This window comes from Ambystoma mexicanum, chromosome 10 (assembly GCF_040938575.1).
Source record: "Ambystoma mexicanum isolate Mex_15411 chromosome 10, UKY_AmexF1_1, whole genome shotgun sequence".
NCBI classification, from domain to species: domain Eukaryota; kingdom Metazoa; phylum Chordata; class Amphibia; order Caudata; family Ambystomatidae; genus Ambystoma; species Ambystoma mexicanum.
Window position 1 is genome coordinate 372,446,074 of NC_090932.1, and position 15,536 is coordinate 372,461,609.

General features: G+C 44.7%; 1 protein-coding gene across 1 annotated transcript in view; it reads left to right on the top strand.

Annotated features, from left to right (window-relative positions):
• BRF2 (BRF2 general transcription factor IIIB subunit) overlaps positions 1 to 15,536 on the top strand; it is a 148,498-nt gene that overhangs the window by 58,391 nt on the left and 74,571 nt on the right. Inside the window, exons 2-3 of the mRNA XM_069617959.1 lie at positions 5,657 to 5,825; positions 13,977 to 14,036. Of these exons, the coding sequence (XP_069474060.1) occupies positions 5,657 to 5,825; positions 13,977 to 14,036 (229 nt within the window). The remainder of the gene's footprint in view (positions 1 to 5,656; positions 5,826 to 13,976; positions 14,037 to 15,536) is intronic.

The window sequence follows — 15,536 nt, forward strand, 5'->3', positions numbered from 1 at the left end:
AAATGCTTTTAATTCCCTCTAGGAGGTTCAGGGTGAGTGAAATCAAGTTAATATTAGTCCAGGCTCACTTTAGCAAGGATCTAGGAGTAATTGGTAGGTTAAACGAATTTTTGGCAAATGGAAGGCAAGCAGCAGCAGATTTTTACACGTGAAGAAATTTGCAAATCGCGGTAAAATGTCAAATCGCGGCTAAATTTGCGAATGCGCCGAGCGCGATTACAGAGGAACTACAAGGACTATCACTATCCTAGGAAAGCCTAGGATCTCAGCTCCCAGATGAAAGTTACTGCAAGTCTCTAGCACAAACGGTCACGGAGATATGAGCGATTAAATAAAGGTCGTTTTTCAGATTTGAAATTTTAAAGTTCAAAAAGACAAGTGCAGCTTGCAACTAGATAATGACAAGTGACAGCTTTACAAATGACAGGAGACAGTTAGGAGACAGTTCTGCTTAGATTAAAATAGATTGAATTATATTATTTTAACTAAGAGATTGGTTCTGCACAGTTTTGCTGGGTACTCACAATATCTTTAGAAATATGCCTTGCCACGGATCTGGTCAGGGTTTGGACTGCACTCCGGTTCAGCTCTCTGGTTCTGGATACTGCTCTGCTTTCTCTGGGTCTTTCTGCACAGCTTTCTCTGGAGATTGATGGAGGTAAAGTATGGATTTTCCCGGCAGAGCTTCCAGCTGTAAATGGATTTGAAGGTCCCCATCTGTCCTGTCTGTCTGCTTTTATGTGTTTTTTTAAAATGGGTGTGTGTGAGCAGCATCACTAGCCAGCCCCTCTCCACTTATCATTGGCCAAGCTTTCATTTCTCCCCTGATTGGGGGAGCTAAGTTGTGTCAGAGTGATGTCATTTTACAGCCTGCAGAAAGTCCACTCCTCCTGTCAACTTACACACAAATCTAGATTTGAACCAAATGCATATTTGCAGAGGTACATATTGTTTAAAATTACATGCACCCATCATGCATTACAGGAGGTATACCCTGTTCAAACTCTTGCTCTTCCTGGGGGCTTGCATTCAGAAATGGCAATATTTTGCACTTTTTAACTGGTTTGCGATACCGGACATTACCCCAAATTTACACACATGTGCGCAAGGAGTATGGACATTAGTTGATGAAGTGTCAGATTTTTCACATGCACACATTTTGAGTAATATCCTCTTTTCCGCTAAAACTCCCCTGAACATACCACCGGTTCTAAAAACCTCTTAAAATGTGGGCAGAAAAATCACAAGAATTATGGTATCATTTATAAAATTTTCACAAGTCCGTACTATGAGTTATTCATCTTTTTAGAGTTATGTTCTGGCCCCAAAGGGGTGTGGTTTTCCTCCAGCACAAGGTTGAATTTCTGGTTTTTCCAGTTCTGCCAAGCCAGCTTGCTCTCACAGGCAGTGCCCCTCCCCTTTGCTTCCAGGAGAAATCTCCATTTACGACTCCCGCCATAAAACATTTGCCTGAGTCAAGACAGGGCTTTGTTCAATTTCCTGCAGAGCCCAGGTAATTCAATCAGGGAAGTGTCATATCCCTTTTGGTGTGAGCAGCAAAAGGGCAGCTAGGCCTGGGAACACAGCTGTGACTCAAGTTTCACTCCTGATGGGGGTAGTTGCCAGGCAAATTGGAATCTCTTTAAGCCAGTTTTTAGCTACATGTCATTTCTGTTCCCCAGTTTCTACATTCAAATAAACTAACAATTTCACATATGCAGCTAGAATGCTGATTCTAAGTTTAAAACTATGACATTTAAACAATTGCAACCTATGTGACACTCAAAAGTAGGTCACTCATTTCTCTTAAACATTGAGATTTTTAATGTCTTTCAGTCCAAATTTACTTAAACTGCTGAAATCCACAGCTCAGCCAGTCTTGTTATAAACCTTCAAGTCACTTCAGAATATAACTTTACATTGGATCCACCTTTCAGTAAGTCTTTCTTTGGCATGTTTTGGGTTCATTTATTCAGTTTTCTACAAAAAAGTAAAATCTGGTGTTTTAAAATGCCGGCTTTTGGATAGTGGTGAGTACTGGTACTGCACCCTTTTTGGGATTTAAGAAAATGAATTCCCAACAGTTATGGGTTTGCTTTTGGCAATCAGCATTGCCATTCCCAATGGTTTCAGACTACTGTGTGGGTAGTCCAATGGTGGTTTTAGGCCGTGTCCTTCTGTGCCCATAACATCGGCAAAAATGGGTGGCAGCCTATTCTTCATGCACTTCCCTGGGCATTTTCTGGGAAGCTCTGGCCATCATGATGTTTTCATGTCAGTACTGCACAGTTTTGAGGTAGGGCTCGGATGCATGGGTAAATACATCCCAGACAGCTTGTGATGTGGCCCTGCAAAAAGTAAAGTGGCTATAAAAATATATATAAACTAGAAAAGTTGGATCAAGTGTTTCTTTTGCCCCATGTCCTGTCCTATGCCAGTGAAGTAGAAAGGTAGTCTTGGTGGCCATTATGAAAACTACAATTTGGACCAGATGGTTGCCGGCTAGGAAAGGGATGCTATTTTAAATAGTTACAGCTGATGCATGCAGCATTATTTCTGTGCCGATGGCCTGTAATAACCTGCTGTGATTAGACCTTTGCTGCTGTCCATTTGGAGGCCATCCATCTGAATATTCTTTAAGCTTACTTACATTGAGCACATAGGTATAGTTTTTATTTTTTAAGCTGGTAACCTCTTCTGGTTGGATCAGTAAAAGGGTTGTAGAACAATGTTGTGCTTGACAGGGTTAAGTGGGAGGTAAAGGGTGGTGTTATCAGTCTGGCGACTAGGGTAAGTATGAACATGGCTGAGCAATGACACATCCAGCCTGGTTCTGGTATGTGGAAGCAGTGGAGTGGCCCAAGTTGAGAATTTGAGTACTTTTTGTTGAGCTGTTGGAAGAGTACAGTGATTGATTAAGTCAATGACTTTCTGCCTCCAGTTTGGTAATGCCAAGAGTATTTACCAGTATTTTCAGAGATGGGTATGGGGTGCGGGGGTGCACAGGGAGGGTTCGGTTCTCCCGATAGCTGCTGATTTCATGATGGAGGTAAAATTCATCATGCTCAACCAGTACTCTGAGTGAGGGGGCTCTGGAATATTGTCCTGGAGGCAAAATGTTTGGGTATGGTGGCTGAGCATATGGAATGCCAATTTTGCTTCTGCACCGGGGATTGTATAGTTGGTGAGTTAAAACTGGGTGAAGTTAGGCGATAGAGGCACATTTCTTGTAAGAGAATCTGAAAAAGGCCTTTACACTAGCCTCCTTTTGGACATTAAATTTTTGAACTGGGACCAAGCTAGCATGACAGACAGCATGTTTGACAACAGGCAGCTGAAGTGGAAGAGCGACCTGATGCAGGGTAGGATAGCAAAGGTGAAGCGCAATGCTAAACGTGCTGGATGCCATGATCAGCTGTGCCTAAAGGTTGAACAGCATAGAGGCAAAAGGGTTGTGGTTTAGGGTATGAAGAACAATGTGAGTGGAGATGTTGAGTCGGTGGGGTGATTTACTACAGCGGTCTAGAACTGTTATGAAAAGGATTGTTTGTGGAAGGGTACTGAACGAGACTGTTGGAAAACATACATTGCAACTTTTTGTAGAGTATCTGAACAGTAAATGTGGGGGGTGGATGTGTCCATAAAGAGCCTTTTAGAATGGCAACTATTTCTGAGCAGCGGCTAGTGGAGGGAAGTAATTAGGTTTGAGGTATGGGGCGGAAGAGTTCTGATGATTTCAGTGGCTTGCTATAAAGTGGCCTCCGGATTGTTGAGATTGAGCAAAAGTTGGCCTGGGTGTCACAATCCCTTACAAAAGATGGTGAGCCCAAGCAGTTGGGACACTTCCACCATTTGGTATGTATTTAAAAGGTGTCACAGGATTGAACAGAATTGGAGAGAACTGAATGGTTCCCATAGGCTGAAAAAGAAGGGAAGGACACAGGCTAACACAAGGTGTGGGTAATTCCTTCTACAAGCTTATGCCCCATTACAAGAGCAAACCTGTGGAGGAGAGGAAGAGGTCATCGGGGACAATCTAGGGGCTATCCCAAATCAGTAAGTTCAGTACAAGTGAACAACAAATCAATGAGCTGCATGAAGTCTGAGAAAGCCCAGTGTCAAGGAGCAAGTGGAGGGCAAATAAATCTGGAGCCAAGGTAGATCACACTAACAACTTCTGAATATTTGTTGTGAGCTGGCTATGTGGGACCAGCATATGATTTTCAGGTTGCTGTGTTGGTACATCCTTGTATGGCATGCCTTGGGCTCTGCGTGGCAGTGTCCTGCCTGTTCCCAGCGCAACACTTCGCAGGCAATTGATCAAGTTGGCATGGTCGGTTTGCAGAATGAGCAGTAAAAGGCTCATCTGTTATGTTAGTTGATATGAGGATGCAAGAAAGGATGGAGCTGATCTCAATATTTATATTGCGCTCATACAAGAGTGCATCAGAGCGCGACGAGGCAAGGGAGGGGAACAATGGAGGACAAAAAAACAACGATATTACTTGGCCCAGTGACATTGAGAACACGCAAGTGCAGGGGAGATGGAAGGGGAAACTGCAAGGGAGAGGGGAGAGTTGGAAAGTGTGGAGCAAGGGATAAAAAGAACTGGTAGTGTAGCCAGCATGGTGGCAAGTGCAAGGGCGCATACAAGGGGGGGGGGGGGGTTGTCTGCTGCAGGTAAGCGATTGTAGGGTTACAGATACAGACCCAAGTGCAAGGGTTGACAGGAGGCTGTGCGGATGTGCGGCTGGGTGGGCAGGGACATGGGCCTGAAATCCAAGTGTAGCCAAGTCCACAGAGCCGAAGCAGACAGATCAGCAAGGGAGTGGAAGATCAAAGGCGGAAGGAAAGGGGAAGGTCTTGAGGTGCTTCCCGAGTGGTAGGGAGGCTGTTCCGGAGGGAAGAGATCAACCCCAAACTCGTTGCTTGGAGAAGCGAATCACCCTGAGGGAGGTGGAGAGAGCAAAGAGCTTGAGTGGGAAGGTATTTACGGAGGGAGAGTTGAAGGTATTTTGGACACAGACCCCAGAAATCCTTGTGGACAATGCAGAGGGTCTTGAATTTTACCCTTGCAGCCACTCGGAGCCAATGGAGAGATTTCTAGGAGCAATGGTTTAAAGTCAATGGCTGGGAGTGGCATGCTCTGTGGGCTGATCATGGGGGAGTCGGTAAAGGCTTTGAGACCAATTAAATGGGTGTGGAAATAAGTGCAATTTGCGCAAAGACCTGATGTGAGAGTACTAGTCTGCTGGCATCGGTGATGTCGTATGCATGAGACCAGGATGGCAATTTGGAACATGGTTGATAATGGTGATGAAGCCATGGTGAGAGGTGACTTTTGCGGTGACGAGAGAGGGCGTTAGTAAGTTAAGCGCCATTGTGTGCTTGGTTTGTCTTGTTTTTAAATAATTGTGTAATTTTTGATTATGTGAATGGTTTAGAGTGTACATTTCTGTAGTGGGCAGAGCATTCAATTAAATGTACAGTGCATTACAGAGGAGAGGGTTTTCTATATGGGAGGCACAATACTCCATTGGCCCACGTGGCCAGACCTGCTTGCAATGTGTTTTGTCCGGCTATATGTAGTGCAATAGCCAAATCGGATGTTTAATGCATACTTGTTTATTTGAAACTCCGTTCTTGTTGTTTTCAGATGTCCATGTCCAAGATGATGGACCTTAGTAAATGCCCAGATTGTGGGTCCTCTGACATTGTCGATGACACCCACTACTCTCAAAGCCAGCTGGTGTGTGCATCTTGTGGTTTTATCCTGACTGAGGGCCTCCTGACTACCACACAGGCGGAGGAAGGCTTTTCTCAAGGTGAGTAAAACCGAAAGCTTGAGAGTAACCGTGATTGTGTTGCAAGCCCCTGCTTCTCTTAGGTGTGCTGTGCCACTATTGATTGCAAGTGGATTCGACATTGGGCCTCATAAGTTTGCTGCTGGTATCCCGCCGGAAAAGTCTGACTGGATACAAGCAAACTGACCTACTGTTTTCGCTGCTTGATATCCTGAAAATTCCGGGATATTACAGGTGGTGGAAAGGGTGGTAAATCCCCAGTTCATGGAGTCCGGAATGCCATGGATGGGATTGCTGTTATAATAGCAGTAGTTTCTACCTGTGGGGGCCTGACTGAGGTAAATTGGGGCCACCTACCAGCAAACTTGTAGTTTTGCGGTGTAGTGAGTTCTGTCACAGAATTGCCAGCACGTCTCCCACATCGCAAAATAGTGAGGTCCATTGTGTTTGTCATTTGGTTTAGTTATTGCTCTTAGCACACCATGGCAATTTTGACAGCTTGTGCAGGGACCCATACTAAATCATTTTATGTTCTCTGTCCGGTCTCTGGTGCAAGTAGTAATGAAGGTCATTTCTGAAACTGCATGGGCGAGGGAGCCGCAGGACTGGGGCTAATCTGTACAGATTTCATATCCTTTAGTTATAGATTTTCCATTGCATTATGGTGGCTATTTGTAGGGTTTATTTCTATGAGCTTGCAAGCAGGAAACCCAGAATTTCATATTTTTCAGAGGCAGTTTGAAATTTTGTTTAGATGTATCTTTATTAAAGTAAGGAGGGGGCCAACTCTCCTTTTTGCTATTTACAATTCCCCGCCTCTCCCTAATCCGCCCTCTTATGTGTTTGCCTGAGGATCACTTTTTTCCTTTTGCCTGTCTTGCGTGTGAAGATACCATGTTGGTACAATACCATTTTGGCACTACATTAAACTTGGAAATTAACAATCTAAACCTAAATTTACTGAATCTGCACTCGACCAAACGACATCAAAAATGTCTCTGTAGACACTGACCTGACTACCATATATTCTTGGATTCAACCGCCCCAAACATGCTGTGCCTTTTAAGCTTTGAGAATTGTAAACACAGACCACAATGCAACAGAAACCCCACATACTAAACCTGGTCCCAACATGAACCTTTTTAGTTTTGTCTATAAAGTGGCAATGTAGGCGCTAGCTATAAGCCAATTGGCAGGGGAAGTGAAGCTAGGCTAGAGATGGTATGCGAGGCAGGATATACAGCAGCATCAATATTGCACTAGTCTTTTCAGTTTCACTAATTGGTAAACATGTCATCACAAATTGAACCATGACGTTTAATCTGTGGGGAGGTATATTTAATTGGGAAAAACACCAATGAATAAAGGATTTACCTTATACTAATTGGATTTAGCAATCACTTTTCTGTGTACAATAGAGCACAGGCGTTTGTTACGAGACAAGATGTAGGCAATGAAAGGAGAGAAGGTGTTGGTACTGAATTCTGTTTGTTTTCTAGTTCCTTTTTCATGGGACCCCTAAACATTTATCTTCCTTGCTGCTGGTTTTCCGGAGATCTTTGACTTGCTGCTGGTTTTCCGGAGATCTTTGACTTGCTGCTGGTTTTCCGGAGATCTTTGACTTGCTGCTGGTTTTCCGGAGATCTTTGACTTGCTGCTGGTTTTCCGGAGATCTTTGACTTGCTGCTGGTTTTCCGGAGATCTTTGACTTGCTGCTGGTTTTCCGGAGATCTTTGACTTGCTGCTGGTTTTCTGGAGATCTTTGACTTGCTGCTGGTTTTCTGGAGATCTTTGACTTGCTGCTGGTTGTCTGGAGATCTTTGACTTGCTGCTGGTTGTCTGGAGATCTTTGACTTGCTGCTGGTTTTCCGGAGATCTTTGACTTGCTGCTGGTTTTCCGGAGATCTTTGACTTGCTGCTGGTTTTCCGGAGATCTTTGACTTGCTGCTGGTTTTCCGGAGATCTTTGACTTGCTGCTGGTTTTCCGGAGATCTTTGACTTGCTGCTGGTTTTCCGGAGATCTTTGACTTGCTGCTGGTTTTCCGGAGATCTTTGACTTGCTGCTGGTTTTCCGGAGATCTTTGACTTGCTGCTGGTTTTCCGGAGATCTTTGACTTGCTGCTGGTTTTCCGGAGATCTTTGACTTGCTGCTGGTTTTCCGGAGATCTTTGACTTGCTGCTGGTTTTCCGGAGATCTTTGACTTGCTGCTGGTTTTCCGGAGATCTTTGACTTGCTGCTGGTTTTCCGGAGATCTTTGACTTGCTGCTGGTTTTCCGGAGATCTTTGACTTGCTGCTGGTTTTCCGGAGATCTTTGACTTGCTGCTGGTTTTCCGGAGATCTTTTGACTTTGAGGGATTTTACTGAAGTCCTTCCACCACCCCGAACTGCTCTTCAGTGGATCTTGGGGGTGGGGGGACGGGGGGGATTGAGGAATATGGCAGCTGTAATATGTTTGCATCAACTGGGGTATTTATTGGTCACTTATTAGGCGCTTAACCAATTAGCAAAACTGTTTCAAAGCACCTACAGGACAAACTGGGTGTGGACAGGGGAAGGTAGACGATGAATTACAGCAATGATAAATAATTGCATTAATAGTACAAATAAAGGAAAGGGGAGACAAACCTATGCCTTGAGTGTTCAGAACGAGCAGGGGGGGGAGGAGGTGATTGATGAGGTGCTTTGATGCTCATGAAGAAGTGCTCGGGGTAAGTGCTAGGAGAAGAACGTAAGTGCAAACACTGAGGAGTGGGTGAGCCAAGTAAGTGCAGTAGAATAACAGCGGCTGGGATGAGATTGTGGGAGGAGGGGGTGGGGGGGGGGGTCATGGCCCCGAGGACACACAAGGGCCCCGCACATCAGTCACGCTGCTGTAAGATTAGCAGGGAAGAGGTGGAGAAGGAGGAGGTAAAGAGGTTTTCAGGCTTTCAGAATTTAAGGAGGTCTTTCTCAAGACTCAGAGGGAGAGGGAGGCTGTTCCACAGGCGGGAGCCAGCTGAGGAAAGTGATTGCCCACCAGCTCTGTTTAGCAAATCGCTTAACACGCAGGGAGGAGTTACCGGAGGAATGGAGGAGTCTAGGAGAGCATTTGGTCAGGAAGCATTGCGGATAGTGGTCCCTGGCCCCAGATAGCCTTATAGCTACATGTACTTTATTAGTATCGTATGTACCTGTATAGTAGCCGTCGGGGCACTAGGACATCCCAATGGAACAGTATAGTAGCCATTCAGTTATTGCATTTCAGTCCTACTACTGGCCATTATGTTTTGGGCCATCCCTTTGTATGAATGGACCATGATGCAGGCCTAAAAATGGCTGTTGTGTTGAAATCCCTAAACCCTCTCCTAATTTAAAATTGATTTGCCTGCTTTTCTGCTCTTTACGTATTTTGTGGGAGGGGCAGAGAGGTGAATCTGTTCATTTAGCAGATTTTGGAGACTACCTGATTGGCTGGCCGCCAAAACCTTTGTATGTCTGCCTGGTTTATGATTAAGAGCTAGCTTAGGCAAGTCTGGGTGAATGTGCTTATTTTATCTTGTGGAAACCCTGCCATTGCCTCAGATTTGTACCCACATTGCCACGAATTTCCACGAAAATGAGCTGCTGCATCTGGTGACCATGTTTGGCAATGCTGGCTGCAATCTAGCCCCTTTGTCTGTCAGTGGTTTCTTCTTTGGCTGCTGGACTTTCATTGTGTTCCTCCTGGCTGGAGCCTCTGTCCCATGCCGTGGCCATTTGTGTTGTGTCCATGACATTTTCCTTGACCAGTCTCCTCATGGTGTAGTCACTACTGCAGCTGTGTCTTGGCTGTTATGTTGCTTCCATTGATTTCTTCTGTCACTATACTGTTTGTTGGCTGGCTGCTATGTGTTGCCCCCTCAAGCCCTATGGATACTAGGTAACTCTGTCTTCTTGGGTCCTTCTCAATTGCTGCTGCTGGCTGGTGAGTTGCCCTCTTGGGAACACAGACTGTACGTCTTTTCACCCATCTGGGTCGTTGGCGGCCCAGTGTTCAAGTTCTGCTTTACCAGATTGTTGGCCAACCCTGCGCTTACAAGGGTCTCCTGCTGTTCGTGAGCCTAACCCTCAGTGACATGTACCCTAACAACTTGTCCTGGGATACTGATCTATTCATTACAATCGTCTTGGAATCACCCAGAGTCAGAAAATAGTGGGGTGTTACAGCCCCCCCCCCCGGCCACCAAACGCAACAGCCTGAATCCTGCTTTGTGTCCATCCTCCTCCTCCTCCTCCTCCTCTGGCTGGCTTTGACCCTGGAGCTCTTAAAGGGAGTGGGGGGTGCTGGTACAGGGCAGGGTAGAGCTCTGATGTTCCTTGCTTCTTGTCAAGTCGAACTGGGAATTGCCTAGCACTGAAGCACAACTACAACTTGTATCTAGCATTTGTCCCATTATTTTCTATGGATAAAACGTTTACAAACATCAAGTACTATGAACTATTAGCAATACTTACATGGATGTTTCTTGGCTCCACTTTTGGTCCCTGTAGTTCCTCGCCGAATACTGATTTAATATATAAATCACTGCTATTTATTCTCTTCTCATAGGAATTGAGGCATAATTCAACGTTTGGGTGTTCTGCTGTCTCTTACATGCAAACCCTAAATGTGTTTTTCCCTTTTGGTGGTGTTCTGGGTCAGACTTATGTGCTCTGGCCATTGCAATCATTTAGTTGTACATGGTTCTTTAAGGTCAGGCAAGAAGATGGTCGCATTGCGACTGCGCCTATGTCATTGCAAAAGCATACACAGTATACTGTGCCTCGATGTGAAGTTCCCTTTCTGGTCCTTTCAGAACTGGTTGGCTTGTAATCAAATTTAGATTCAGTCTTTTGTGATCAATTGTCTGTACATAAGAGAATGTTTTATCGTGCATAGATTTATGATCTTGTAAAGCTATGTTTTTCGACCCTCGTGGTATCAAGATTTCATACTTTTTGGTGATGGGTAGTGCAAGAAGCAATGCAGCAGCAAGTGAATTCAAGCAAAGTGGCCCCTGAATGATATATTTCTTTCTGCTTATCGAGTTAGAGATTTTTGTCTGTCTGGTTTTAGTCTATACCTATTCTGATCTTGCAAAAATATGCTCTACCCTTTTATTTTAAATGTGTTTTTGTTTTGTATTATATATATTTTGTTCTTTTGAACTGGGTGATACACTCAGATTTTGGAAAGTTAAGGTTATTAGATTAGCTAGCACATTGTTTTTTGGCGTATCAAGATTACTCATTTGGGCGCGTCATAGAACTGGCACGCTCGCACACAGCGGTGGCAGTAAAAGGCACCAACAAATGCACATAGTAGACAGGGTGTTGCCCCACTCCTACATTACTAAGAACAAAATTTACAAATCTGAATAATTAATGGCTGGGAGATCAATTTGGAGCAACCAGAACATGCTCGCTCTACCATTTGTTGAATGGTATCCCTTTGGGGATTGCAATTCTTGCAATCCAATCTAGAACAATGTTGGGTGGACTGCTGTTTATGCCCCGCACCATCCCTCAATGACGTGGTCTGTTTCTTTTTTTTTTACAAATGTTTTAAAGGTTTTTTTTATTACAAATATTTTTTTTATACATCCACAACCTACACACCTTGTACACCAACACCCAGCTAACTGTAGCCCAATTTGCACTGCCAGCCTATCTATATCCACAGAGCTGAAGTACTTGGCAATCTGCCGGGCAGGATTACATGCAGTAGTAAACGGATCTTGCATCTCCCTCTTATCCCCACTAATGCCAACCCTTCTCTCACAAAGACTGATCTCCCTTGGCTGGCTCTGGAAACTACTGGGCTTGTATACTTTAGGGTTGGATATTGCTGCTTGCGAGCCAGTGGAAGTTGGGCTTGCAGGTGGTAAAGGAAGGATCACTTGTTCACGTTTGTCCCTGTCAAATGTGACACGCTTGCGTGTCACATTGAGTTGCTTTGTAGCAATTTTATTTTTTATTTTGGCATTGAAAGACTAATTTCAATCCAAGACTTGCTGCAGTACAGACTACATTGGTCTGGCACTGAAAGTCTAAGCCTTTTCTGACTGTTTAGTGGCTCCTTTGGGCATTGCTTGGAAACTTTATTTGCTTTACATGTTCATTAAATTTGCATGCAGTAATGTTTTGAGATTTTCCCACTTCACCCCTAAGCGTTAAAATGTGCTGAGTTTACCACCATGTGTAGGTCATACGTTTTAGTTTCAGAGTGGAAATTGTCTTAGTTGGCTCTTTACTGTTTTTATACATATTGAGTTTTAATGTTTTCTTAACCCATAATACTTCCACACACAACTAGTAGTTGAAGTAATTCCAAATAGTTTTATTTTGTGCTTCCTTTCATTACACTTGTGCTGTGTATTTTAAACTTCTCTAACAACCCTCTTTCTTCACTTAAGTAAAGTGTGACTTTCTCTGCCATAGCCCACACTTAGTTATCTTTTGTCTTTTTATCTGTGTACCCGTAGGAAGGTTAACCGTTGGAAATCTCTCCCGCTAACCCTGTGGGGCAGGGCATCCTTAGTTAAAATGCTAATTTTGCCGAAACTTCTTTACCTTTTCTCTAACATCCCCATTCTTATCCCGCAACCCTTTTTGAGGAAACTCAAGAGTCTTGTCCTTGAACTCCTATGGGCAGGCAAACCCGTCAGAGCGGCTCATTCATCCCTGATACTCCCGGTATCCAGCGGGGGACTCACTCTCCTGGAACTAGAGAGATACTATTGGGCGGCGCAGGCGCAGTTCCTCGGCCACTGGTACAATACCCACCTTGTCAGACCCCATGTACAAATCGAGCGAGCCCTGGCGACTCCTAACCTGCTGAGGGTGGTGGTCATTAGCCAGCTCCCAGTGCCCTGTAACACTATGAATGCTGTCCTCACGACATACACGGTCTGGAAGAGACTTGCATTAAAATAGTCTGAGATACTCACCCCTCCTCCCGATCAAATTCATCACTTGGATCCCTCTGACCTCTGAAAAAGTCTTCCATACCTGGGTAGCCAAATTACATCTAAACACCCTAGGTGATCTGTTCACTGAAGGTATCTTTATGACTCTACAACAGGTAACTGAGAGAGGAGGCACTACCGCTTTAGATAAGTTTCTTTATTTTAGAACTAGATACACCCTCCAAGCATTCATCCCCACCTTCCCACGTGAACCCTCAACTTGGCAATTATTGCACAACGTGATTCAAACGCAGGGTGAGGGAAGACTAGTTTCAACCATCTATAAATCTATCCTAACTGACACAGCAACCATTAACCCCCGCACGAAAACTAGATGGGGTGGGGGGGGGAAATCCCTTCAAGCAGTGATCCCTGAGGAGGAATGGACATTTATACTACGACAAACACAAAACATAGCACTAAACTCGCGTCTCAAGCAAATTAATTTCAATATTCTCCACCAGACATACTTTACCCCCACTAAAAAGAGCAAACAACATCCAGACTCGCCGGAAAAATGCAATGTGGAAAATTAACTGCAGACTTTGTACACCTCGCATGAGACTGCCCCAAGTTATCACCCTTTTGGTCCCAAGTCCTTCAGACCACGTCGACAATTATAGGGGAAAAAGCGCAACCCGTCCTGACGGTGGCACTTACAACTTTCACCAGCCGTGAGGAAACTCACAGGTGTGCTACTGGCCCGCAGGGGAGTCGCCATGACCTGGGGACTGGGGCCAGTCCCAACGGTAGCAGACTGGCGGAAAGACATCCTTTACTGCCAAGACGTCGAGTCTGATTTCATCAAAACACTGCCACAACACGCACCACATCTGGGGCCTGTTCGTGGCATTCCTAATCCACGAAACTGCTGATGACGCATCGTCCTCGACAGCGGAACGCTGCACCTGATGCAGGACACAAACTGCAAAACCAAAAAAAATGAAAGCCCCGGCATAAATACTTGCCCACATGGAGGAGGGATCGAACTACGGCAAGGGTTGACAGACTGAGTGGAAGGGGGGTGGTGGGTGAGGTGGGTCGGGCACTTTGGGAGCACACGCCTTTGAGGTGTGAATGTTAATGTAATAAGTTCGGAAAAATGCTAAAAAAAAGGTTTAAAACTGTGTACCCGTAGGTTACATTTAACCGCCCCATATCATTAATCCTTTAGCTGATAATGGCTATCATTGTATTTCTTGCAGCTGTGAGGTATTCAGCAAGCACAGGAGAAAATGATGGCATAAGTCGCTATAAGTTGAGAGGTAAGACCATCCTTCTGAATTTTTCCTTTACCCAGACTCTGAAAAATGATGGTAATCCCTTTTGTCAAAGCATCTTTGATAAGTAAACTTGTTGCCAGTAATGCAAGAGAAAAATGCTTTAACATAACTTTAAATGCACTGGGCTATCTCTGTGGTTCGATGGAAGAAATGGGTTCTGACTGGTAACTACAAACGTGCTGACTAAATGGGCTTGGGCAGGCTCCAGTAGTAGCTGGTTGGGGCACCAAGGGACCAAAGGAACATGGGCTTCAAGATGGTAGATGGCTGCTGTGAGGAGTGTGTTGTTTAGCAGTCAGTTTGTTCATTCATAATGCGTTTAAACCGACAGCATGGCTTTGTCCGTAACTCTGAGGTTATTTTGGAAACTAACAACTTTTATACATTTGGTGTTACATTTCTTCATGACAGACCGCTAAATATGAACAGGGAGTCCGGTTCTCCGGCTGCTGTTAGTGCAGCTGCTACCAAGCTATTTCCACTCGTGGCCTGTTCCAAGAAAAAAATACATGCGAAGCAAGATTTTTTTACTGTAAGACAAGCATGCTATGGTCGTGTGCATAGAATAACATTGTAGAACTAATTTTTACTAAATGTGCAGATTGCCTACAGTTGCTTTGCTCACCCCTTTGAGCATAGGTTCTATTATGCTGTATTAATGTAAATTGGTCTGTTACATCTATGGCCATAATGGCGTTTTCCTGCATCATGAAAGCATTTGTGGTTGCAACCGAGGTGGCTGGTGGTTTGAGGCACAGTTATTGTCTGACACGGAAGGCTATCTCTCTTACCATGAGAATGTATAGCAACTTCCAAGAAGTGAACATAGTCCACAGGGAACCACCTTTATCCAATGTGCCAGTAGGAACTTGAGCTTGGTCAGTAATGCTCTGCACAAAAGTATTTTTCGCTATGATCCTTTTCTGCTAGTACTGGATGGACAGTGTGGCATTGAAACACATTACTGTACCAAACAAGGATGGCGTTACATAATAATCCAGTAATAACCACCCACCTAACGCACAAATCAATCCTAACAGTACTGCACATACGACCCCCCTTGGAACAATACAGTTTCCTATTCTTCTCTGACAGGAGCATAGAGATGCACGGACCCTCTCTGGGGTGAGAGCCATACATGAGGTTTGGCATGGCTTGTGTATGGAGCAAAACAAAACTGCAAAAGGGAATTCCAACAAGTTAGGTTTCCCAGAGGTTAATTGCTCCTTGGAGTCCTTGTGCTACTGCACCCCTAAGTAGTCCTTTAAAGTTGGCAGTCTTGACCGCCTGGCAGTTGTCTCTCACGGAAAGGGATTCCTTCTAGTTTCCTTGGTCGCAGATTGTACTTTTGCCCCTCTACTGTTCTAGCAATGCCTTTGGGGCTAGAAGCACTGATGTGAGTGCCAAATGTATAAGCGGAAGGGGTGCTTTCAGCATGGGACACAGCAGGCAATGGTGTGGGTAACAGATGATGGTGCTCAC